General features: G+C 42.4%; 1 protein-coding gene and 1 long non-coding RNA gene across 2 annotated transcripts in view; both read right to left on the reverse strand.

The window, feature by feature from the left end:
• Positions 1 to 9,319, reverse strand: part of LOC135101076 (multiple C2 and transmembrane domain-containing protein-like) — a 34,827-nt gene extending 25,508 nt beyond the window's left edge. The window contains 7 exon segments of the mRNA XM_064004649.1: positions 3,442 to 3,638; positions 4,305 to 4,491; positions 7,873 to 7,958; positions 7,960 to 8,005; positions 8,965 to 9,008; positions 9,010 to 9,137; positions 9,316 to 9,319. Of these exon segments, the coding sequence (XP_063860719.1) occupies positions 3,442 to 3,638; positions 4,305 to 4,491; positions 7,873 to 7,958; positions 7,960 to 8,005; positions 8,965 to 9,008; positions 9,010 to 9,137; positions 9,316 to 9,319 (692 nt within the window).
• Positions 9,320 to 9,710: 391 nt separating this feature from the next.
• The window catches only part of LOC135101651 (uncharacterized), a 62,970-nt gene continuing 46,060 nt past the window's right edge, over positions 9,711 to 26,620 (reverse strand). Inside the window, exon 2 of the long non-coding RNA XR_010269343.1 lies at positions 9,711 to 10,963. This is a non-coding gene — a long non-coding RNA (uncharacterized LOC135101651). The remainder of the gene's footprint in view (positions 10,964 to 26,620) is intronic.

Genomic DNA, 26,620 nt, shown 5'->3' on the forward strand with positions numbered 1-26,620 from the left:
GTAAAGTGGAACCTCAGTTACCAAATGCCTCCCTTTTTTAACAATCTGGTTTTCGAACAAAACTTTGAACATGTTATTGTTTCAGTTGATGTACCATAATTCGGTTCTAGAACAAAGTTACTTGCTTTCAAATATTAAAAGACAGCAAAAGTTGTCATTTATTACTAATTTATTGTTTCTCTAAATATCTTTGTTTTTATATATTTGGAGGAGAGAGACAGAGTGTAAGACAGTAATGCAATCTTTGAAATAAGTTAATGTGATCCTGTTGAAAAGTCCCGATATAAACAGTTTTAAAAGCTCAGGAGTAATCCTGAACCATCTGTGGCTCTCTTGATAACCCCTAAGTTGGCGAAGAAATGGTCAAAGACCCAAAAGAGATAGCTGAAGTGTTCAACAGATACTCCTACTCAGTGTTCACTAGGGAAAATGATTTTATGGAAGAAAGGATAGTGATGGAAAATGGAACTGGTCTGGAAAAGGGAGTAACATCAACAGAAGAAGTAAAGAATATGTTAGAAGAGCTGGATGTAAGGAAAGCAATGGGACCTGACAATGTGTCAAACTAGATTCTAAAAGATACACAATATAATCAGCACCACCCTGTTGGAAGGATGGATATTATCCCAATTCACAAGGCTGGAAGTAAAGAAGACCTATTAAATTATAGATCTGTATTGCTGACAAGTGTAGTAGCAAAGATTTGCAAAAAGATCATCAAGAACAGATTGGTGAAATACCTGGAAGACAACAATGTGATAACAGAGAGAGAATTTGGATTCAAAGAAGGAAATCTTGTGTAACAAATCTGATAAGCTTCTACTCAATGGACACAGTGCAAAAGAGAGATGGATGGGCTGACTGCTTATACTTAAACCTGAAAAAAAGACAAAAAAACATTTGATAAAGTATCACATAGAAAGCTAATATGGAAACTGAAAAATATAGGTAGATTGGGAGGATCATTATTAAAATGGATGACTGACTTATTGATGGACAGAAAAATGAGGACAGTAATCAGAGGCAATAAGTCGAAATGGAGACCAGTAATAAGTGGAGTTCTGCAAGGATCAATACTAGTACCAGTTATGTTTGGAATATATGTCAACAACATGACAGATGGGGTGACAAGCTACATGAGTTTCTTTGCTGATGATGCTAAAATTATGAGAAAAGTAACAAATGAAGAAGACTGCAAAGCTATGAATCAAGGCCTAATTAAGATAAATGAATAGTTGTTGAGGTGGAACATGGAATTTAATGCCAAGAAATGTAGTGTGGTGAAGTTTGTAAAAAATGCAAGAAGAATAAAAGGTACCAACTATTTGGGAAATGAGAAAATTACTATAAGATCAGAAGAAAAAGATCTGGGAGTAACCATTTCTAATAAACTGTTATTTGGGAAGCATGTGAACAAGATCACTGGAGAAACATATAATCTGCTGAGAAACATTCATGTGATCCCCAAGTTTGAAGAAGGATATCAGAAAGCTAGAAGGGATTCAGAGAGCTGCAATTAAAATCCCTACAATACTAAGGGTATAGTTATGAGGAGAGGTTCATGAGAATAAGCTTGACTACACAGGAAAATAAGGAGGGAAAGAGGTGATTTGATGGCACTATACAGAATATTGGAAGGGATGGAAAAGTTGAATAGGAATGATCTTGTGATACCAGATATGAGAGGTATCTCAGGGCATGGAAAGAAATTGATAAGGGGTGTTTACAGAAGAGACAACAAGAAACATAGCTTTCTTCACAAGAGCACAGCAGTCTGGAATGAACTTAATGATGAGACTGTGTGTGCTAAGATAGTCCATAAATTTGAAGAAAATTTGGATAAAAGATGATATGGAGACAGGACAGCACGAGCCAAGTGTGGCTGTTGTCCTGTATTTCACAACTAGGTAAATACATTAAGTAAATGCACACATGTGTACATGAATTATGAAAATATTATATAGATATAAAAAACAAGTATGAATAAACATGAAAATATTGCAGGAGATGCATATAGTGTATATGGTATATATTGCATAAAGATGTAAAATGACCAAGTTTCATTGCAACTTGGTTCTATGGGATTACATTAAATTTCTTTTTATTTTTTGAACTGTCATGTATGTAAATATGTACAGTAAAATCCCTCTTATCCGGCATCAACGGGACCGCCGACATGCCGGATACTTGAATATTGCCAGATACTTGAATAGAAGTGAAATTATGTCCACAATCACCACCCTACACTCACGCATCTTACCATAACAAAGATCAGCTGATCTGATCAGCTGCTTAAGTGTAAGCACAACACGCTTCCTCTTTTGTACAACTTTAGGCATGACGAAGGCGTCAGGCGATAAACAGTGCACACGCAGGACTGAGTCACTGAGTAAACACAGTGCAGTGGGCTGCGGATGGTGCGAAGCAGTACGCTCTGGTGGCAAGGGGACAAGGTATGCCTCGCGCGGGAATTTTAATCGATTTTATGAGTACACATTGATTTTTTATTGATTTTAAGGCTGTGCCGGATACTCAAATGCGGGATAAGAGGGATTTTACTGTAATGTGAAATGTTTTGGCACATTCTGCTGTATCATGTGTCACACCATCTCTGTGGGAGATACAGCTGCATGAAAGCACATACTATAAACAGGTATCAATATCAAGGTAAAAATGCTTTTGAAAACTAAATCTGGGACAGTGAGATATGTATTCCCATTAAGGCAAATGAAATAATGTTCATTACATCACAAGAATATAGTATAGAAGCATAAACCTCCCTGTAAAGATCAATTTAGGTACTTTGAGAAATTGCCTAGTGACTTTCTCCAGCAAATGTGCATTCTTATGAGCCATTCAGTCACCATGATAATGGGAGCAGCTGCATAATAATGAGTGAGCCACACATGAATCTGGTTCCCAGCCTTCTAAATCTGTCACCTACAATAATCTTGTAATACATGGAAGGAATATGAGAATCGAGTATATTCTAAATTTCAAGCAGATGTAGTTATTTAGGAAACTGAAACACAGTCTGTACTCTGCAAGATCCTAAATAAGTCAACAAAAGCTATAAAAATATTGCTAGTGTCTCTGAATCACTGTAATTGATTTTAGGCCCACAAGTTTGTTATATTTTATCTGAAAACAATTTCTTTTTACAATTCTTGTTAGCAATTACATGTTGCATGAGGCAATTCTGCAGAAAGGATACTACTCAAAGGTGCAAGTTTGCAAGGTGCTCCCCTCAAGCCACTGAATACCTACATCCTCTTTGTTTTTGGGCTCTGGTTCCATCATAAGCAGTTCCTGTCATCACAACTTGTATCACAATGTGTGGTGCTACTTACTTTATTTACCTTAAACTTGTGTGAAAACTAAAATTAAGAAATTTGTAAAGGGCAAATCTTCCATCTGTGCCACCATTACAAGTATACTTACAAGTTGAATATCTTATTCCAGCTTGGAGACAGTGTCTTGTACTCTGTCTGTGTCTGAAGACGATCATTGACCAACTCTAGCACACAGAATGGGTCACTTTTGCCTCCAATATCAGCTGAGGCAAGGCCCTGCGCCCGGAACACCTTCACCCTCAAGTACCCGACATCTTTCACATTTTGCAGCGTTCTTGTCCATTTCTGGGAGGAGAGAGACACAGTGGTTGAGTTGATCTACAATCCACTAACCTACTATATCTCAGAAATGCAGACATTAAAGAAAGAAGCACAGCAATGGAATGTAAAAATTTCTGGCCCTCTATATTGACCAGGCAGGACACAAGGTACAGCTTAACTGAGTCATTAGTGATCACCATATCTCAAGTTGATATTTGTCAGTCTTGGCAGTACTGCTACTAAATTGTTTTGCTCCTCCTTTAAGTAAATTTCTTTCCTTGCTGAGTTTCCTCCTTCACGAAGCTTCATTCTTTTCTTTGGAGAGTAATCAATAGAAGATCCATATACAATTTTTTTCTCTAACTCCATATACTTCACAAGGGCTCTTCGCTGCTGCCATCTACTGTAATGCCTTGTTTTGAAGAATAAGAAACTGGTCTAAAGAACAGCTAAATGAGATGAAGCAAATACAAACAAACTCCAGCAAAGCATTCAAGACACATGACTGTCAGCAAATGAGCCACAAGTGATCACCGAACCCAAAATGATGTTGGTTTTCCTTCACTGTCCACCATTATGACAGAGCACCCAATTGGAGGAAGATTTTATCAAACTACATGACATAATGGGAAACACCATCCATCAAACTGTGAGTCCACTATGAGTACAAGATATTCACTTATGACTTACATAACTGGCAGCTATGTTTGCAAGCTCCTTGGGATTATCATCAAAGGAGTGGAGGTCTGATATGGTTTCAGAGGAAGTGATGCCAGAGACTGTGAGGAGGATGAAGACAGAGCCGGCACCCTTGTCAAGTGGTGCCCAGATGTGGTGAGTCTTCTCCTTCTCATACTTGGAGATGTCCAGTATGCATCTGTGTGGTGAGAGAATCAAGGTTGTTACTTCCTGTATTCAGCATCATACAGTACAATGAACTGGGTGCTTATATTGTCTTTCATGGACTAATCCTACCTTGTATTATGAAACTGGTATTTGGTTATTGTTTATTAGGAAATATAGTGTAATTCTCTTATTTTCGAGTAGAATAACCAAATATGTAATGCATTAAAAAAGCAGTACTTAAAGGAAAATGTCAAAAAGAACAACATGAAATATTACAGTAAAATCCCTCTTATCCGGCATCAACGGGACCGCTGACATGCTGAATACCTGAATATTGCCGGATACTTGAATAGAAGTGAAATTATGTCCACAATCACCACCCTACACTCACGCATCTTACCATTACAAAGGTCAGCTGATCGCTGTGCCGCGCATCGCCACCCGCGCTGCCACCTCACACTCACCAACACACAGTTGTAGCATTGGGCCTGTAATTGTGACTCCTTCTGATCTTTTCAAGCTGAACCACTCGTATAACACTTTGTCCATCATTTCACCACAATGATACTGCAGTGTGTGATGATTTTCCGCTGCCTTTGAGGTGTCGGTGGCTTTCATGTAATCCCACAACTTTTTCGTTTGGGATTTAATGTCATAAATAGTTGATAAACCCACACCATATTCCGCCATTAGTTGCTGTCTGCTTTCACCTCTCTCTAATCGTCGACAAATGTCTACCTTCTGCTTAAGTGTAAGCACAACACGCTTCCTCTTTTCTACAACTTTAGGCATGATGAAGGCATCAGGCGATAAACAGTGCACACACGGGACTGAGTCACTGAGTAAACACAGTGCAGTGGGCCGCGGGTGGCGCGAAGCAGTGCGCTCTGGTGGCGAGGGGACAAAGTATGCCTCGTGTGGGAATTTCAATCGATTTTATGAGTACACATTGATTTTTTATTGATTTTAAGGCTCGGGGAAAAATGTGCCGGATACTCAAATGCCGGATGAGAGGGATTTTAATGTATAAATCAGAGCAAACAACTCCAGGACAGGATCATCTGCCTCCTGCCTCAGTCTGTTCCTAGTCTTGAAAGAATGTTACATTTCCACAGAGTAGGCTTATCTGGAGTCAAATCTATTACACAGCCATGAGCATGCAACATTTACATAATTACATAGCAGCAACATTCTTTTCAGTGACTGACAGCATGAAGCTTCCTAAACAATGGCAACACTTTGTCACAAATGCTCATAATCACACTTCATTCTAAGCAGTAAATGAAGTTGTGAAGCAAGTGGACTCTCCTATAAAATATATACCTGCTCAATGATATTCAGACTTTCATACCACACTAAAGATCTCAAGGGTCTCTAGAAGTGGTTCACCAGCATCTGCTCTTTGTCCAATCTGCAGAGCTGATCAGATGCAGGAAATGATGGGCCTATTATAGCATAGTTGGAGTAAACAAGTTCTAATAACCAGCTCACATGCAGATACTCAGGTATGTTTGCACAAGTCAGTGAGGCTGTCCTCTTATCCCATTGAGGCTCAACAAGGGCTAAGATGGTTTTCAGAGAGAGAGAGAGAGAGAGAGAGAGAGAGAGAGAGAGAGAGAGAGAGAGAGAGAGAGAGAGAGAGAGAGAGAGAGAGAGAGAAACAGCACTCTTGGCAGTTGCAAGGCTTTAGTAAAAATTCTGTTTTGGGAGATTCCCTAGAAATTTCCCAAACTGCAGGGAATTTTTCCTGAGCACTTTTCTTTCCATAGGTATCAAAATATGACGATTGATACATTCATAACGAAACCTAACCTAACCTTACCTAGCCTAATCCCATCTTGAATGTGGCTTAAAAAAAAATAATAATAATAAATACGTAAATAAATAAATAAATAAAACATACAGGTACAGTAACGTCGTTTCTTGGTCTTAGGAACCACACAACTGTTGGTGCAGCTCTGCATACATCCAATGTTGAAAGTGCACTGTTTGTGTCAAATCAGACATTCTACAGCCACGGACAGCACACCTTGCGCTCTCAAAAACTCCTGAGCAGCGTTATAATTTTCAAAATGATGTGCTATACATGAGGAGTAGTTGCCCTTGCAGCCAGGACAAACAGCCATGTTGGCGAATATTGAATACCGACAGAGACTGATCCTACCAGGACCAAAATGTGATCGACTACAACTGCCTAAAAAAAAAAAAAAAAAAAAAAAAAAAAAAAAAAAAAAAACATCTAGAATCAGGTCAGTGAGGTGTGAAGCTCTTATACGCGGAACGTGTTGCCAGCCTCGACTGCTTTTTTAAAAAGTGTGCTCAATGAATTTATTGCACATGCCAAGCAGTGTGTAGCCTTGCAATGAAACCACACAAAAAAATAAAAGAGCCTACATCAGTAGTATCCAATACTACTACTGAGGTATCTAATACTGATAAATGTACATACGAATGCCTTTCAGTGCACTATTTTTAAGTCTATGCAGATAAACAAACCCATGCTTGTAATAAAATGATGAAACAGAATTGTTTTGGAAAAAAAGACAGGGAAGACGTATTTCTGCCGTAGGTACATAACAGATGCCCTATATCTATATATACAGCATCAGTAAAGTAGGTGCTTCCCACAGTTTCTCTGATCTTCATAGCCCCCACACACACTACCGTTTTTTTTTTTTTTTAAGTTTGCTGGTCTCAGGAAAGATGGCTATGATAAATGTTATCCCCAGTAATACTACAGGAGTAATTTGCGACAAAGTGTACAGAAGAAAAGTGTCTTAGTAAAATATCTACTTCCTAGTAATGGACTTCTTTTTTCGTGCCTGTTAGACAGCGTTTTATTTTTTCTAATAATACGGAATGTGTGTGTGTGTGTGCAGTCTAATCCTAAACTAATCCTACAACTCTTCTAATTGGAGACTACATGCTAGATTACATAAAACACTACGAAATTTCTTGACGTTCCTTCCATTAAAAGAAATGATTTTTGGTATAATCTCGCTGCATTTCCCACGACTACCTTTAGATCGGCAGTAAAGGGTTGAGGAAGGGGGAGGGGAGGCGAGGATCTTACGCTGAAACGATCATTTTTCAACGCCCCTCCCCTCTCACACACAATCATTGCGCCTATTTTTTTTTTTTTGTAATTTTGTAGGTGGGGCTCTGACTTGAGAGAGAGAGAGAGAGAGAGAGAGAGAGAGAGAGAGAGAGAGAGAGAGAGAGAGAGAGAGAGAGAGAGAGAGAGAGAGAGAGAGACCCACTCAGGTACCAGTCCTTAAAGAGAACATCCAAATGAATAATTATCAAAGGTTGGAAGACGTCTTGAAAACTCCTTCTTGATTTACAGGCAATGATGACAAACAATAACTGAGCTAGACGCTTACCTGCCCATGAAGTCATCCTTGCACCTGACGTCCCTTGTCCCACACGGTGATTTCCAGGAACTGGCTTTGTGTCCTCAAACTGGTGGAAGTCGAACTGCTCCAGCCACTTGGGGGTTGAGCGTGTGCTGATCTGCTTTGCTCTTGTACTTTTCGTTCCCGAGTCTGGAAATAACACGGAAGAAAATGTTAGAAGCGACTTCATATTACCGGTGATGATCAGTCATGTGGGTAGCGAAGTGCACCGAGAACTAAACCTGAGTGTCTGCATTGCTTTCACTGCCATTCTCTCATAGTTGTGAATTGTGATGGCTTCATTTTATTGCAACGGCGATAGTTTCGTCTTCTTGATGCTAATTACATTTATGGGCGCTACAAAAATCGCGCAAGCTTAATTAATTATTCCCAAACACAAAATAGTAAATGATTGAGGTAGTGCGGCAGGGTTGGCAAGCCTGTCTGTAATGTCCGTTAGATATCGGTCACAATAAGTTTCGAAACCAGAGATGGTTCACTGTTTCGGTCATCGCAGTTAGAGCTTCACACCAATATACACTTGCCCAATTTATAAATATTTCGATTTTCACCTGAAAATTACATAATTTTTAAGCTGTTTCCCAGTAAAATGAATATTAGATGTGAAACACTGCTTTTAGCCGTCAGGTGCCAACAATAACAAGCACGTGCAATCTCTCTCTCTCTCTCTCTCTCTCTCTCTCTCTCTCTCTCTCTCTCTCTCTCTCTCTCTCTCTCTCTCTCTAAGTTCGTTCATCGCTTTTCGGACTTAATAAATACATGACCAGAATGACAGGAGAGAGAGAGAGAGAAAAAAAAAAAAAAAAGAAAGAATCACTCCGAGCTGTGGCCCTTGTAACCCAAACTTACACCATTGGTCCTACTGATCAAGTTGCCAAAGTGCATTCTGCAGCGAGCTGGCAAGCGCTACAAGCATCAGCCGGGCGGGATTGTATTTCAGTCCTGCTGGGTCTCCGTCACCGAAATGAACTATTTTTGCGATGAGCCGAAATGATAATAATTGAAAAAAATGAATAAATAAATGAAATTAACGACAGTACAAAATGCTGAGTTTTGAAATTTACATTCTCTCTCTCTCTCTTTCTTACCTGAACTTGACATAAGGGTCTGAGGTGCCGTCGGGCGTCCATGGGCAGCAGGTTCTTGCCCTCCACCAACACGATGGTCACCACAGAGCTCCAGATCTGGCTCTTCAGGCGCCGCGTGCTGCTCCGCCAGGCGAGATCCGCCGCGCTGGAGGGTACTGCAGGAGGCACCGACTCTGAGCAATAACCTTAATGCCTCTTGGACTCATATTCTCTCTCTCTCTCTCTCTCTCTCTCTCTCTCTCTCTCTCTCTCTCTCTCTCTCTCTCTCTCTCTCTCTAACAAACAACAACAAACAAAATCACTAATATTCACACGTCACCACCCAACACACTCCTACAGACAAGCTCCTACTCATTGATACCAAACACCTTGAAGATGATAAGAAAGTTCCAGACGCCTTCATTTTCAGAATTATACAGAATTTTGATGGAATAAAAAACAAAAAAAGTGAAATCTTGGCTATGACGCGGATCCTTGGATGGACCAGAGCGCGAATTACGTTTGATGCATTAGGAAGCCTTGTCTCTGGTGGCAACTTACGTAAAAAAAAAAAAAAAAAAAAAAAAAAACATCCGCCACACACACACACACACACACACAAAAAAAAAAAAAAAAAAAAAAAAAACATTAACAAAACTTGAGTCATGATACACACTTCCATACCAAATTTTAAGATCTTTTCGTTTCACAATGGGTGATGATTTCCACCTCTACTACACGTGACCGAGCTAAATTTCTGAAAAGCAAAACACGGAGAACAGGAAAAGTAAGACTTATTATGAAGACTCAAATGGCCGGTCCTCTGCTCCAGCGTGTGTGGCGTCTGAGCATGACAATTGACTGTGGTTATGAAGGACGGAAACACTTACCTTTACTGAAGAAGGACTGACAACAAGCACTAACCTCAGCCACTTTACTCAGTTTATCCCCGAGCTTCTTGTGGCCTTTATGCTCGCCGTGGGATACGCTTTCCTTCAGCCGGAGCCTTGGGCTGGCCTGAAGTGCCCCTGTCTCCTCATTTTTGGCGTCGTCAGTGGGAGGCACGAGAGAGGGCCGGCGGGAGCTGAAGAGGTTTCCAAGAATGCTCCTCGGCTCGGTATCATGGGATAAATGTGATTCCTGCTTGTCGTCCTGGCTGTGGTGGGAGCTGCTGTCGTCGTCGGTGGCGGCATCGAAGGCTTCATGGTAGGATCCCGGTCTGCTCGGGACGGCAATAGAGGGACGGTGCTCCAAAGTCTTTTTCAGTGTCTCCCTCACCTCTGACAACACGCAACTTGGACTTCTCTTATTGTTTAGCGAATAATCTATGGATTTACTGAGAGCGTACTCATTGTCGCTTTTACTGCCCTGACTATGGATGTCTTCACAGGACAATATATTGACGTCTTCGGCGCCGCTGCATATCATTACCCTCGAGGAAGGCATGATGGAGAGCCTCAGACAAGGCCGAGTATGTCTGGGACTTCGCTATGAGCGGAGTGTGGGGCGACAGAAAATCCTTCATGCTGGAGCTGCTCACGTCTTCGCTGGGTGAGCTGAGGACACTGTTGTTGTTGAGGACGGAGAGCACTGGCAGCCCATTCACCTCGGCCTCACTCACACAGATGTCCGCGTTGTGACATTCTGAGTCGCTCGATGTTTCCAACTTGGTGTCTTCAGACTCAGAATTGGGTTCGTCCTTCCCCGCTCGTCTGTGCTGGGCGAGGGCGTGCGACTCCTGAACACTTTCCTGAAGGCGCGGGCCAAGGAAACCGCGACTAGCCCTTTTTTAGTGCGGGGTGACGGGGCTGTCGCTACTGCAGTCTGCTATCGGCTGATCCTTCCTCCTGAGGGAGTGCAGGGGCTCGCTGGTGGGGATATGGAGTGTATCGAGATGCAGATCACTGGGATTTCGGGGAAGGGTGTCGGACGGTGGCGGGGGAGCCACACCCTCACTCATTTTGTCTCTTGGCTCCCGACCGTGACTTCATCGTGAACTCTCAATTTACACAATGTTCTCCTTGAGCAAAATCACGAAGACAATTAATATACACACTAAAATTTTCAACACAAGTCATCAAACATGACATGAGCAAAGAATCAACACGAACGCACTTTCCTTAAATGTAAACTCCTCCCCCACCCTTTTCCGCTCATGTGAAGTAAAGATACGTTTATATATATATGATATATATATATACTATATATATATATATATATATATATATATATATATATATATATATATATATATTATATATATATATATATAATATACATATATATATATATATTATATATATATATATATATAGATATATATATATATATATATATATTTATATATATATATATATATATATATATATAATACATATATCAATGCATCCAGTAAGTATTTAATGTCAACACACTGCTGGCTCATTCTTCAAGATTTTCTTCTCCGTCACGAAGGCTTTGCTTCGGTCTTAACAATCACGTAATTCCATCAGTCTTCCCCCCTGACACGCACGGGCAGCCATAATAAGGCCTCCGTTGTCTCCTCCATCATAGCCTCCCTCTAACTGGCCCGCCGTTCCCCTCCTACTCGTAATGTTCGGTCCCTTCATGAAGACGTAAATGATTCCTTTCCGTTATTATCGTGTAATTCAATGTATAATCATGTGTGACCCGCATATTTCGTCTTACATTAATCTTCCACGGCGCGTTGAGTGTTGTGATGAATTGTATCTCATCGCATCCATCTGTACTTACTCAAACAACCGTGCATGGAAGAAATCAAAGGGAGGCAAGAGTGAGTCACAAGAACACACCGTGTGAATCAAGACTGCAACGAACTGTGCCACGATTTATCGCAAGATTAGTCCATTTATTTCCGTCTATAATCATCAGAGGTTTATTTATTTTGGTGGTCCCCTCAGGAGCTACGGCATGTTTGCTCTTGGCTTGGGCACGCGGGCAGGCGGAAGGACACACTTGCGGGACGGGGAGGGAGGGTCAATACACGCTCCAAATAGGCTAAGAGGGATGCGGGGAGAGTGGCCCATAATGTTTTTGTTCAAGCTTTTTTTTTGTGGCGCTGCGGCTGGCACCGCCGAGGAACATGTGTCATCAAAAATGTTGCTGCGGGTGCTGTGTTTCCCTTCATACCGCGGGAAAAAAAAAAAAAAAATAAATAAATAAATAAAAACATGAAAATAAATACCACAGCCACGCACACGTCACCGCTTAACACATCCACTGCTAACCAATTTTTAGCATTATCACTAACAACTTTTTAAGACACATTAATTTTGTACCAGTCTCTAATAGTTTAGTAACCTGGACAAGGCAAAAGACAAAATTAACCTCCTATTTCATATCTTGCGTCCGTGCTAACAAATTTTAAATGGTACCCACAAAAAAAAAAAAAAAAAGGGGAGGGCGACTGACACTCATCTCGTTCCGACTTGGTCATAAGCTATTTGTCATTCGTGTTCAGCGACACAACGACATTGAGAAATTGCAAATTGGCATCCGTACAAAGAACACACTGGTTACCCTAGTTCTACGCGCACACACACACACACACATACACACACACACGCTTCAAAGACGAGACTTCACCAGGATTCCTCTTTTATCTGTCACGAGACAAGTATAAGGTGTTGCTAGAGTGAGGGCGTCAGGCAGTCAAGCAAGTGATGTTAATGTTACAGAAAGCGCTCAAGTCTCGGCCATGTGATCCTTCCTATGTCATTTTCTTGCACCGTTTTCTTATCTGCTGGGAAGACGAGACGAGGGGGATGAAGGGACGAGGATGAGGAAGAGCACAAGACGAAGGACGAGATAAGATGGTATGATAATTCTGGTATAAAGTGAGAACCATGTTTGTGTGTTTTTCTTTTCTACAAGCTGTGTTCTAGTTTTGCATTACAATTAGTGAGAGAGAGAGAGAGAGAGAGAGAGAGAGAGAGAGAGAGAGAGAGAGAGAGAGAGAGATAGGAGAGAGAGAGAGGAAGAGAGAAGAGAGAGAGAGAGAGAGAGAGAGAGAGAGAGAGAGAGAGGAGAGAGAGAATTAAATTTATCGTCTTTCTCTCTGTATTACTAAACTTGAATAATTCCTTTGAAACTTACGTATAATGTCTTCGATAGGAAACACTATACCACCACACTACCGCCACCACCACAACAATACCCACCACCACCACCACAATGAGCAGTAACCGTTACAACAACTTCGCCAGCGTCATATACCTAAGTGCACGGATCAGCAAACCAAGCACTAAACCACCGCCAATTCCAGTGCACGACCCTCCCTCTCCTGCACCGGGCCTCCAATATGCCCTCCAATGACGGCCCCCTTGACACCACTTCATTTATATGCAGCTGCTTCAATTTCCTAGTCTCGTCCTTTATCCCTAGAAGGCTTTATCAGGGTTACAGAGTTGATAATTGCTTTTTTTTTTTTCAAGGACATTATTAAACACTTAGGCTCTCATAGAGGGTACTTTCAAAGGCTACTTACATTATCAGTCACGTCCTCATGGGTGTTTTCTCTCACTGATGGTGTAGATTCCATGGTGAATTATCACTTAAAAAAAAACAAAACTTCTACAATTTCCACTACAGACTGTTCAAAGTTGTTGAGATAAGATGCCGGAACGTTAGGAAGTACGGTCTTCAGGTTATGAGGTAACAATGTCATAGTTTCATTAACGCGATGATCTTTGTATCTCCAGAATATACTATGAAGAGAAAGGGCAAGGTTTCCAACACTTATCCCCAAAACCGTGCCTCCCATCTGAGGGGCGCGCTTTGCTTCCCCGTCTATTTTTTCTTAATTGCCTCCCACCACGAGCCCTTCTCAGCAAGAGGTCTGGCGCCCTTATCGTAAAAACCACAAGTCTTAAAAAAATAAGTTTGAACGTGTGAGTTAATCAGTTCCATGCAACGTTCTGAACACTGCCGCGTCTTGTCTCCACCCTAAAGGATGTGGTTTGGGTTTTAAAGAAAGCTTTCACGATTCTGTTGATAATTTTAACAATAATTCTGCACCATTAATAGGAAAAACACTCATCCCATAATCCAAGATCATATTTTAAACACCTCAGCGTCTTATCTCGCTTTTTTAAACAGGACTTAGTGAATGTTGTTTGGGTTTTCAAGAAAGCTTTCATCATTCTAGTGATAACTTAATAATTCTGCACCATTAATGAAAAAAAAAAAAAGAAGCCATAGAGATCCAGCTTATTATCTGTGGCCTTTCAAAGTCCTGAAGAGCGCAAACTGTTTCAAAATACGGGCCGAGTTCACGCCCGAGCACCACACCCTATCAAAACATCAATACGGGTTCCATCTCCTCGCCAGTTACTCACATCCCCAGCACCTATAACTGACTCACGCTGCCTTCCTCACAAGCGTGTCGAGCATAAACAACCCGCCCCTGTGACTATCCTACCTTTTCTTGAACATCCGCAAAAAAAAAAAAAAAAAAAAAAAAAAAAAAAAAAAAAAAAAAAAAATCTTTCATACACCCAAGGCCGTAAACACATCACAATAATGCATAACACAACCCAACACAACACCACTCAATGTAATCTTAAAATATACCACGTCCCGCTGCCTCTGGGTTAAGTTTTTATTTCCTATTCCTCCTCCTCCTGCTCCCCTCTCCCTCCCTTGGGCTTACATCATCCTCTACTCCGGGTTCACAATAAAAAGATTCCTCGCATAATTCCCAGTGACGTGGGTGTGTCATCGTGCAGCAAGCAGTGGGGAAAATAATATTGTGCACAAACATATAATATGTGTATAAATTCGTATATATTACCAACAATAAGACGCCTTTTGAACGTGACTGCTTTTTTTATTCGTTCTTGGCCTTTTAAGAGGAGTTAGTTGAACAGTGCTTTTAAATATTTTTCTCTTCTGGCTAATCTACTTCACTGGTAATAAATACATAAATAAATTAGTTATTAAATAAATAAACGGTAATAATATAATCTAATAAAAAAAGCTGCAGATGTCAAGGTATATACGCAGCGCTGCATCACAAAATTAGTGTTCATTGTTACTAATTCCGTGTCAGGTAATGTCAATGAACATAGAAAATCATCGCGCGAGTAATGACACTCAAATATTTCCCCTCACTTTTTTAATTTTTAAAAATTATTATTAATCAGAATGAAATGATCCCATGAAGGAGTAACATTTACCAGAGCAAGTAAGTTCCGTCAATAATATTTATTTTTTTAAAAACAAATAGAAGCGTGCAGAATGTCCATCTCCTCCTTATGAGAAAATAGGGCTGTGAATGTGTTCATATGAGAGAGAGAGAGAGAGAGAGAGAGAGAGAGGAGAGAGAGAGAGAGAGAGAGGAGTGAGAGAGAGAGAGAGAGAGAGAGAGAGAGAGAGAGAGAGAGAGAGAGAGAGAGAGAGAGAGAGAGAATCACCCCCCCAGTCTGACGTCATTTTGTTATTATCCTTGCATATATAAACCCCAGCACAACGCCACCCTGGAACAAAAAAAAAAAAAAAAAGGGCTTATCTCTCCTGTATATTCTCTTCTTGAATTAAACACGAAAAAAATATGGTACGATTTTCCGAAACAAAATAAACGTATGTATCGGGACTATATTTTCTCTATTAATGTCATCTCTGTACATTTATAATAGAATCCTCTACGAAAAGAAAAAAAAAATAGTAACATACCAAACCATACAATATTTTTTTTTCTTATCACTATTTTTCTATATTTCTTGTTGAATAATCTGCTTTTTTTTCTCCTCTACATTCGATTTAGAACCTAATCACGAAAAAGTAGCATACCAAAGCACACAATTTTTTTTTTTTTTATATTACAAATTTTCTAGTCTTTGTTGAGAATTCTATTTTTCTGTTAGCTTCCTTAATTGCTAACCACTTTTTTTTTTTGTGTGTGTGTTTTTCGTCTAGTTTTCCATAGTCTGTTGTGGCTGAGACGGTGCCATCCTGAAGAAGAACTTATAGATTTGGCATTTGGGAACCATTACCCGGAGTGGATGCCCTTCCTACCCTCGGACCGTAGCCAGGATTAGAACCCGTGCGCCTGATGACCACTTGGCCCCCCAAAGCGCGCACGGTACCACTGTACCACGGCGGCTCCCGTTAATTGCTAACCACTCTGAGACATTTTTTCTCGTTATACAGCCACCTCCAAACACTGCACTGACTAGAAATTGCTGAACCTACTCTTTCTTGTAGATAGAAAAAAAAAAATCCATATATTGCTTTTTATGCTGTGAATTGTTGCGTGCAGTAGTTGAAAAGGTTAAGTCAAATTTACGATGGTTCCATCGACGAACGCTTCATACTACGTCCTTGCTGAATGCGCTCTCCGTCTTTTACTCCTCTCCCTCCTCGTCTTTAGGTTTCGTTCCCTCCCTCCTTTCCGCGCCAGTTGTGTCGCGCAGGCGCTCCTACCACCCAGTGTTGTGTGGCTCCTTCCCTTTCTTACCCTCCATTCTCCTTCCCTGAAGTTTGCGAGGGAAAGGAGCTCCTAATAATAACCAGGGCTTAATAAAAGGATTATTCTGGGTTGTGTATCGTCAAAAATCCAATAACTAGGTTACCTTTGCCTGTAATATTAAAAAAAAAAAAAAAAAAGGGATAATGGATGAACTATTCTTGTGTGGCCTGTTTTTCGTAAGCCGGATACTTTGTCAACACACACAAACACACACACACACACACACACACACACACACACACACACACACACACAGAGTAACACGTCAAGTACTACAGAACCAAACAAAGGCAATTCACAATATTAATATTTCAACGAACTCTATAGTAATTCTAGCCAGACTTGAAGTTCCACAAAGGGAGAGAAAATGAGAGAGAGATATATAACACACGCACACACACACACACACACACACACACACACACACACACACACACATTACGTCACAAAAGTTGCAGCAGACCAGTCACTGAAATCGTCCCCATCCATCCTCTTTAAAGTTTCAACGCACCACTCTTTACTACACGAGAACCCGGCAGTACATTTCATTCTAATCAACCTTACGACAGTCTTTCTAAAACCAAAACTCTGCGGGTGGTGACGAAAACACACATTACGGATACTGCTACTGATCCACCCTGCCTTTGCTCCCCCTCCTCATGACGCCTCCACGCACACAGCAGGTAGGTTGGGAGGTGGGGAGGATGGGTGGGGAGGAATGGTAGGGCAGGGACTCCGGGACACTCTTGACACGCCTATCCAGAAATAGTCCGGCAGCACGGGAGGCCATGGCAGTCATGGCGCGCGTGTGTGTGTGTGTGTGTGTGTGTGTGTGTGTGTGTGTGTGTGTGTGTGTGTGTCTATGTCGCGTCTCGCACACATGTTGGCAACTCACGTACGCGTCCCACCTGAAGCTTTTAAAACTTTGCTACTACGGGACGAGACGAGCCACGAAGAGAGAGAGAGAGAGAGAGAGAGAGAGAGAGAGAGAGAGAGAGAGAGAGAGAGAGAGAGAGAGAAGAGAGAGAGAGAGAGAGCACTCCTGCGTCATTCACTCCCTTATCTCTTTTATTAACTGAAAAAATATATCACAATATCGAACACCCACACTGAATAAAAACTATATATATGGAAATGCCAATGCAGCATGTTTACGAAGTTCAATCACTGGAGTTATATATTCCCAACTTCACCTATTCGTCCTCCACACAACACTAGGCTCAAAACAAGTACAAAACAAGCATATAGACACAAGGGGACACGGGTCAGAGCCAGCTATGTGAACTCTATAATGTGTTGGATTGACTTAACTCCGTTCTGGTTTCCCCACCTCCCTCACAGCGTACCTCATCCCCTCAGACCGTCAATAACACACCGCGCTTCCCGCAGGATCGTGCCGCGTCAAACAACCTACGCTGCAATCCCTGAGCGTCTCCCTTCCTACCTCTCCCTGACGGTGAATGCGGGGGCAGTGAAATATACGGATAAGTAGTAGTTTTAGCTCACTCATGCGTCTTGGAATCAACAGGAACAATAGATTTTACGTTTTTTGCTTTATCTTTTAAAGTACTACACAGGCCACATGCACGAAAAGAAACGTGAAATTGCGCAGGAATACACCCGCCACACGCAAGTATTGGCACGCTAACTTGTGAGCGCGCGCACGCACGCACGCACGCACACACACACACACACACACACACACACACACACACACACACACACACACACACACACACACACACACACACAGAGCAGAACCTCTTTTTTTTTTCTTTTTTTTTCCCTTTCTAGTCAGGTGTGGCGGCCTTAAAGATCCGGTTCTTCCGCACCCACCGCTTCAACTCCGCCCAAACAACAGCCACTCTTCCTCAGTGGCTAGTCGGTGTACTCCCCAGCACGACGCCTGTCACACACACTACTCTGCCACACGTGCCCCGCTACACTACCTTACCCCGCCACGCACCTTCAGTCAGGATAATCAACATTACGCAACGGAGAGACACAGCAATTCCTTCACCTTATGGTCGGGGTGCTCGTGATGCAGGCAGCCGGAGCCTTTCTCCTTCACACCAGCTGGCGGCAGAAGGTGCAAAGCGAGTGCCAGCCGTGTAATCCTTCCTCATACGCATCAAACACATGGGATAGAGTGTCCGAGGCGCTACACATACACCTGAGGAAAACTCAGGCTACAGCCGAGGCAAGTGTCACCTTCGTATCGGTCCCAGAGGCGCTCCAGCAGGCTCCCAGGCGCCATGGCTCCTAACACTGACTGACTGACGCAAGGTTGGTGTTCAGGAGCGAGCCGAGGGTTACATTATTTTCTCAACATGGCGGGACAAATAGCGCTCCGTTTCGGTTCCCCTGGCTTCGTAGCTATTTTCTCGCTCGCGTGTGTTGATTACAGTTAATTACTTCCGTGTGATTACTCTAGCCTACGTAAGGCGCCCATAAGAACCCACGTTCGTTCATGATCACGCTGACTTGCATGACATTACTGGGTATGCTTCGCCTCAGCCGTGGTCAGAATTCATGGACACAATCAGTGACAGACCCACCTCCTACTCCACATCCCCCCAGCCACCAATCCCTCACCTAACCCTCTACCCTAATGTCTCCTCCCTCCGTCCATCCCCACCCCCTGTCCTCGCCCGCAACCCTCACGCACCACTTCGCGGGACCAGCTGTAGACACTAACGAGGAGTGATTTAAGTGAAGCAGGACGCTGACTGTCACACACGACGGCGGACAACATAAGAACGAAAGAATAAAGAATTAAAAGCCAAAGCCAAAACCAAAACCAAGCTAAGAGGAAGAGTAAACACGATCACAGAATAACAAACAAAAGGAAGAGAGATAAAACACACACACACACACACACACACACACACACACACACACACGAAACCAGAGGGAAAAAAATGCCCAAAATGAAGAAGAAAAAAAAATACACACGTCGATGAAAAAAAGGAAAGAAAATAAAGAACCAGATAACAGGGAAGTAAATGCGATGAGATAACAGAAAGCAATTACATGACTCTGTTGATAAGGACCCTCCTCTCGCAGACGACGCTTCACAGTAGCAGCGGAAGGAAGGAATAAAGATAAACGAAATTAATAAGGAAATGAAGTGAAATATCGAGGAAGTGGCAGTCACGGCAGGATTAGAAAGGAAGAATAAAGAGATTAGGGGAATGGGGAGCAGGTGAGGGGAAGGTAGTGTGTGGGTGAGGGAGCAAGCAAACCAGGCAGGAAGATATGGAGGAGGTGGTGGTGCAGGTGGAAGAAACAAAACACTTGATGCAAACTCTCTTCTCTCTTAAATCTTGAGGCTCGTGTGACATAAACCAAGTCCTCCTTATGAGAAAATAGGGCTGTGAATGTGTTCATATGAGAGAGAGAGAGAGAGAGAGAGAGAGAGAGAGAGAGAGAGAGAGAGAGAGAGAGAGAGAGAGAGAGAGAGAGAGAGAGAGAGAGAGAGAGAGAGAGAGAGAGAGAGAGAGAGAGAGAGAGAGTTAAACTAGATAATATGGCTTGACAAGTAGAGTGAGGGAAAGGGAAAAGAGAAAAGAACAAAGAAAGGACGGAAGAAGAAAGACGAGATGAGTGAAGGAGAAGAGGGCAAATATATCTGGGATTGCGGAAAGCAGACATTTACCTCAGTATTTTAAAATGCACATCTGGTTAATGCTTGGTAATTGACTCATTCTGAGAGTTTACAACATTTTGTCTGAATTATTTATCCTGCCTTTTTTCCATTTTTCTTTCAGACTAATGTTATGCAAATTTCTCAGAAGAGTGAATGAATGAAAGCAGGATGAAAGACGGTGAATGAGTGAGTGAATGAGTTAGTGAGTGAGTGAATGATTAAGCAATACGCGATGCTTAAAAAGAAAATTCGCTGTTTTTATATTTCCTTGCGCTTAAATTGTTTACCAGGAGATTTTCGAAAGAAAGTAGTGGTGGTGGTGGTGGTGGTGGTGGTGGTGGTTATGATGGCGTTAATAATAATGTCTTGGTAATAATGAGAATGATTTTATCACCACCGTCAGCTACACACTGATATATTCACAGCATTCACATTCCTACATCTACATTCACATCATCCGCGCATACACGTCTACAAACCACCACACACTTCCACACACACTATACACACATCCACTCATCCACCCACCCACCCACACATCAACATACGTCAACACAAGCACACATTTCACCCACTTTAATGTATAACACTTCCACATCCACTTAAAACTGCCATCCTTCATCTTAACCCGCCATCCACCCCCTGCCCCCTCAACAAGATTAAGGATTGCACCACTTTGAAGAAAAAAAAAAAAAAAAGAAAGAAAAAAACAGCAAATGTAATGTGACCACCTCAGGAATGCACTCACGAGAGAATGTTTCCTCTTACAGCAGGGGCACGCATCCAAACACAACATTCCCACGACAACGTAACAGCAGCAGCAGCAGCAACATTAGGTACGCGGCAGCATGCGACGAGGTGGTGGTGGTGGTGATGGTGGTGACGGCAGGTGATGGTGGAGGTTGTAGGTTGGTGGTCGGGCTTGTTTACTCTCTCTCTCTCTCTCTCTCTCTCTCTCTCTCTCTCTCTCTCTCTCTCTCTCTCTCTCTCTCTCTCTCTCTCTCCCTCCCTACATTTTCCTTCGTTGGCGGGTTTACCTTCATTTTCCGTTTTTCCTGCCTCCTCTTTTCCCCCTTTTTTTCCGTTCCTTTCCCTCTTTTTTTCTAAGTCTTCCCTCTTCCTCGTCCTCTTCTTCCTCTTTCCCTTTTCTCCGTCTCCTTTTTTCCTGCCCATCCTTCCTATTTCTCTTCCCTACTCCTCCTTCTCATTTTTTCAACATCTTTCCTCTCATTCACTTCCTCCGTCCCTTACCTCCTTCTACACTTGCTTTTTCTCTTCCTCCGCTCCTCCCTTTTCTTATTTCTTCCCTCCTAATTCCTCCTCTCCTCCTCATCCTCTTTCTCCTCTCATTCTCCCTATCCTCCGTGCTCCTACCTCCTCACCGTGCCCTCCTCTTCCCTTTTCTTTCCCCACCTCCTCCTGCGTCCTACTCACAGAGAATCAATGGAGCCTACAGCAGCGTGCCTCCTCCGCCTCCACCTCCTCCACACGCCTGCCACGCCCCCGCTCCTGCCCGACACGCGCTCCGCACCTTGGGACCTGTATCCTTCTCCTCCTCCTCCTCCTCCTCCTCTCTTTTCCACAGATCTTAAAGGTGTGTAAGGGGGGGGGGAGATAGGGACGCTACGGTTTTTTCTTAGTCTGCTTCTTTCTTCCCAGTAAAAGATAATAAAAGCGAAGAAAAGGTTAAACAGACATTTTTATTTCTTTTTATAATCTTTGCTGAACTGTTTATGAGAGAAATGGAAATGTAACTTTTTTTTCCTTTCTTCTTATTTTACTCGAATAATCTGTGGGAAATGAGGGCATATTATCATTTTTTTCTTTTATTTCTTTTTCTTTTTTTTACTTTATTTCGCTCAGGTGACCCACGAGAAAATATGCTGGTGTCGCAAGGTTCCCCGTTCTTTTTATTTAACTACAGGTATCTACGAGATAAAATGAATATGTAACAACCTTCTTCCCTTCTTCTAATTTCACGCGAATCAACAACAGAAAAGATTAAAATTTTCCATCAATTCACTCTGATCATCTACAAAAAAAAAAAAAAAAAAAAAGACGTTGCATTTTTTTCTCTCCTTTCTTATGATTCCATTCGAACCACGTACATGATGAGATGGCTGTGCGGCAGTTTCTCTCTCCTTTTTTCTTTCGTTTTTTTTTCTTTTTTCACTCAAATCACCTACGGAAGAACAAAGACCCTAGAGCATTTTTTCCTTTACTTATGACTTCACTCGAATCATCAACGGGAGAGAGGAAAAAAAAATATGTAGCATTTTTCCTTCCGTTATGATTTTACTGTCATCATCTACGAGAGGGAAAAATTAATAAACATGTAACATTTTTCCTTTCGTTATAACTTCATTGTGATCTGAGAGAGAGAGAGAGAGAGAGAGAGAGAGAGAGAGAGAGAGAGAGAGAGAGAGAGAGAGAGAGAGAGAGAGAGAGAGAACGAAGGTGCGTGTGTGAAGCAGTTCCCTTTCTCCTTCCTTTACTCCTTCCACGGGCCAGACATTCAAGCATACAAACTCCTCTACGGACAAACGCGCAAGGATAAAGGCACACAAGTCTCGGTGGAGTTGGTCTGTTTGTTTACACTTTGCCTGGGTTTTTAAAAGTAGCACGTGTTGTTGACTTCTTAAGGTTGGCTTTCTAATGACGCCGGGGCAACGGGACCGTCTTGGCACCCGAGGCGAGGCGGCGGTGCGTCTTATTATACCGCTTCGTTCTGCTTCTTTCGAGGTACTACGGTACGTGAGGACAAAAAGGGAGGTATGTAGAGGGACTGGATAAAGAGTGTGGAAGGGAAGGGTGGAATGAAAGTAGTGTTGTGAGGAGAGAATAGGCGTGGACAGGGAGACAAAATAAAGAAGCGGTGGAGTGAAAGGGGATAAATGTGAGAGTAGGGTACAGTAAGAAAGGGGAGTAAACACGAATGAGAGGAAGGAAGAAATGTAAAAGTAAGTGGGTAGCAAGATATAAAAGGGAAGTGGATAGGGGAGAGGGAATGGAAAAACTGAGGAGGGTAGGATACAGGAAGTGGGGGAGGGGAGAGAACATACAAGCAGGTAGGGGGATAATGATATATAAAAGAGGAGAGGGGGAGAAGGAAAGAGAAAGAGAGGGAGGGGAAGGATGTGGAGATGCGAAGAGGGATGGAGAAGTGGGAAAGGGAGATGAAAATAAATAAAGTGGGGAAAGGAAAGGGAGATGGTTTGAGTATAGAAATAGAAAGAGATGGAAGAAGACGGAATAAGGAAGGACAGAGACACGGAAAGGAGAGGTTAAGACACAAGGACGTAAGACGAGACGGAATATGAAAGTTGACTGGCAAAACAATGTGGAAAGTGATGTGTAGGTATGCGCTGGATGACAAATCTCTCTACCTCATGACTTCTAAAGCCTTTACACACACACATAGCCCCTCACCAGCACACACAAAGAGAACGTCAGTCAGAAGGCACCGGGGACTGGCACTAAATTACGTTCCCTTCCTTGCTCTATTCTTATTGTTAACGCAGACTTACGTGATAAAGGAAAAGGTGAAAAAATATGTATGACGGAAGAAAAGCGAGAAATGTAAGACACGATGCTTTGAGAAATCATTTTTTTCTCTCTGCTTCAAGTTCCAAGGAAGCGATACGGAAGGAAGGAAGGAAGGAAGGAAGGAAGGAAGGAAGGAAGGAAGGAAGGAAGGAAGGAAGGAAGGAAGGAAGGAAGGAAGGAAGGAAGGAAGGAAGGGAGAGCATAACGGAAGATTGAATGGAAATCTGGAATGAGGAAAGAGTAAGTTAAGAAAGAAAAGAGGGAAGAATTGAGTGAGGGAATGGAGGAAGGAAGGGAAGGAAAAAGAAGGGACAAGAGGAAAGAAGTGAAAACGGAAATTAATGGAAAAACAATAACAGAGAAAAATGAAAGAAAAAAAGAGGAAGGAAAAAACAGAAGGAAGGAAGGAAGGAAGGAAAAGGGAAAGGTAGCTGGAAATGAATGAATGAATGAATGAATGAATGAAAGGAATGAATGAACGAACGAACGAAGGAACGAAGGAAGGAAAGAACAGACGGAGGGAACGCTGCGAAAGAAGGAAAGAAGGAAAGAAGGAAGGAAGGAAGGAAGGAAGGAAGGAAAGAACAGACGGAGGGAACGCTGGGAAGGAAGGAAGAAAAGAAGGAAGGAAGGAAGGAAAGAACAGACGGAGGGAACGCTGGGAAGGAAGGAAGGAAAGAACAGACGGAGGGAACGCGGGGAAGAAAGGAAGGAACGAACGAACGAACCAACAAATGTACAAACGAACGAAAAGGAGGGAGAAAGGGAACGCTAGGGAAGGAAGGAAGAAAGGATGGAAAGGTAGAAGAGAAGGAAGGAAGGAAGGAGGGAAGGAAGGCAGGGAACACTGGGAAGGTAGGATATACTTTACCTGTGGTTTGCAATGGGAGGCATCCACCACATCACGTTCTCCTGTAATATTAAGATCCTTGGGGAAACAACAAGAGCACGGGCAGGAAGGAGAGAGAGAGAAAAAAAAATATACGAGCAGAAAGCCTGGAGAAGAAAAAATAAAACAAGTGTGAGGAGGAGAGGGAAAGAGGAAGAGGAAGGAAGCAACAAGAGTGGTTATGGAGTGTGTGTGTGTGTGTGTGTGTGTGTGTGTGTGTGTGTGTGTGTGTGTGTGTGTGTGTGTGTGTGTGTGTGTGTGTGTGTGTGTGTGTGTGTGTGTGTGTGTGTGTGTGTGTGTGTGTGAGAGAGAGAGAGAGAGAGAGAGAGAGAGAGAGAGAGAGAGAGAGAGAGAGAGAGAGAGAGAGAGAGAGAGAGAGAGAGAGAGAGAGAGAGAGAGAGAGAGAGAGAGAGAGAGAGAGAGAGACGGATGATGTCAGAAAAACGATAAACAAGTGATGGGAAGACGGAGGGAAAGGAGATAGGCAGGGAGGGAGAAAGAGAAAGAGACGAGGAAGGCAAGGAGAGGAGAAAGAAGGGAAGGTCATGAGAAAGGAGAGACGGAGGAACGATAAAAGAAAAGAGATGGGCAAAAGAAAGTAAAAAGTGCCTGGGAAACGTGAGAAGGTAAGACAACACTAAAGAAAAAAAAAGTAAAAAGTAAAAGAAGCAAGCAAGGAGGGAAGGAAAGCGTAAGAGGATACAGAGGAGTGAGTAAATAAAGAACGGAAGGAAAGCAAGGAAGGAAAGACGGAAAATTCAGGAAGAGGAAACACGCCATGAAATCCTCCAAAGGTAAGAAGGCAACAGGGGCACTCAAGGGATGGTGGTGGTGGTGGTGGTGGTGGTGGTGGTCAGGTAGATATCCAGGAATCGAGTTAAGTACGGCATCCAAATGTCTTATCTCAGCCACCGTTCAATACCACGGCTCCTGAACACACACACACACACACACACACACACACACACACACACACACACACACACACACACACACACACACACACGCCAGGCTCATGTGCTATCTTCAAGACTCTCACCTTCCCACTCTCGCTCAGACAGCCCGCTTTTCATTTATAGATAACGCAAGCCCATCCCGCTCCCACTGACGCCACGCCCTCTCTCTCTCTCTCTCTCTCTCTCTCTCTCTCTCTCTCTCTCTCTCTCTCTCTCTCTCTCTGAAGTAAAAGATGAATTTGAAGTGCTTGATTTCTTTTCAAGTTCTTGCATAACATTTTACACAGACCACCAAGAAGATTAAAAAGATATTACACACACACACACACACACACACACACACACACACACACACACACACACACACACACACACACACACACACACACACACAAGGCATTACGTGCATCTATTAGCTTTAAAACAACAAGTAGGATGATAAAGAATGTGTGTGTGTGTGTGTGTGTGTGTGTGTGTGTGTGTGTGTGTGTGTGTGTGTGTGTGTGTGTGTGTGTGTCATGACGTAGTAACATCACTGTAAAAGGTCAAACGACACACATACACACACACACACACACACACACACACACACACACACACACACACACACACACACACACACACAAAAGATCAAAGTAAATAAACATTCAAATCACGCAAAAAAATACGGATACAAAGAAAAATTCAAATCCGTAGTGTGTGTGTGTGTGTGTGTGTGTGTGTGTGTGTGTGTGTGTGTGTGTGTGTGTGTGTGTGTGTGTGTGTGTGTGTGTGTGTGTGTGTTCGTTGTCTTACTGAAAGACAAAAATATGCGCCCAATTAACAGGCACCTCAATTAGTGTTATTTATTTATTTATTTATTTATTTTTTTTGAATAGTTTGTCCCAGATCCTGACGTTTTCTTTCACCGTGTATGGGAAGACGGAAAAAAAAAACACAGAAAATGGAAAAACAGTTGATTTCATTCCACACACTATTTCAAGAAGAAGAAAAACATTGTTATTATTCATCTCTCTCTCTCTCTCTCTCTCTCTCTCTCTCTCTCTCTCTCTCTCTCTCTCTCTCTCTTTATAGTCTTTCAAGGATTTTTACGTCTGGAAAATATGGTTACGCAAACACTACCAGCACACAGACACACACACACACAC

Source organism: Scylla paramamosain, chromosome 6, assembly GCF_035594125.1.
Source record: "Scylla paramamosain isolate STU-SP2022 chromosome 6, ASM3559412v1, whole genome shotgun sequence".
Classification (NCBI taxonomy): Eukaryota; Metazoa; Arthropoda; class Malacostraca; order Decapoda; family Portunidae; genus Scylla; species Scylla paramamosain.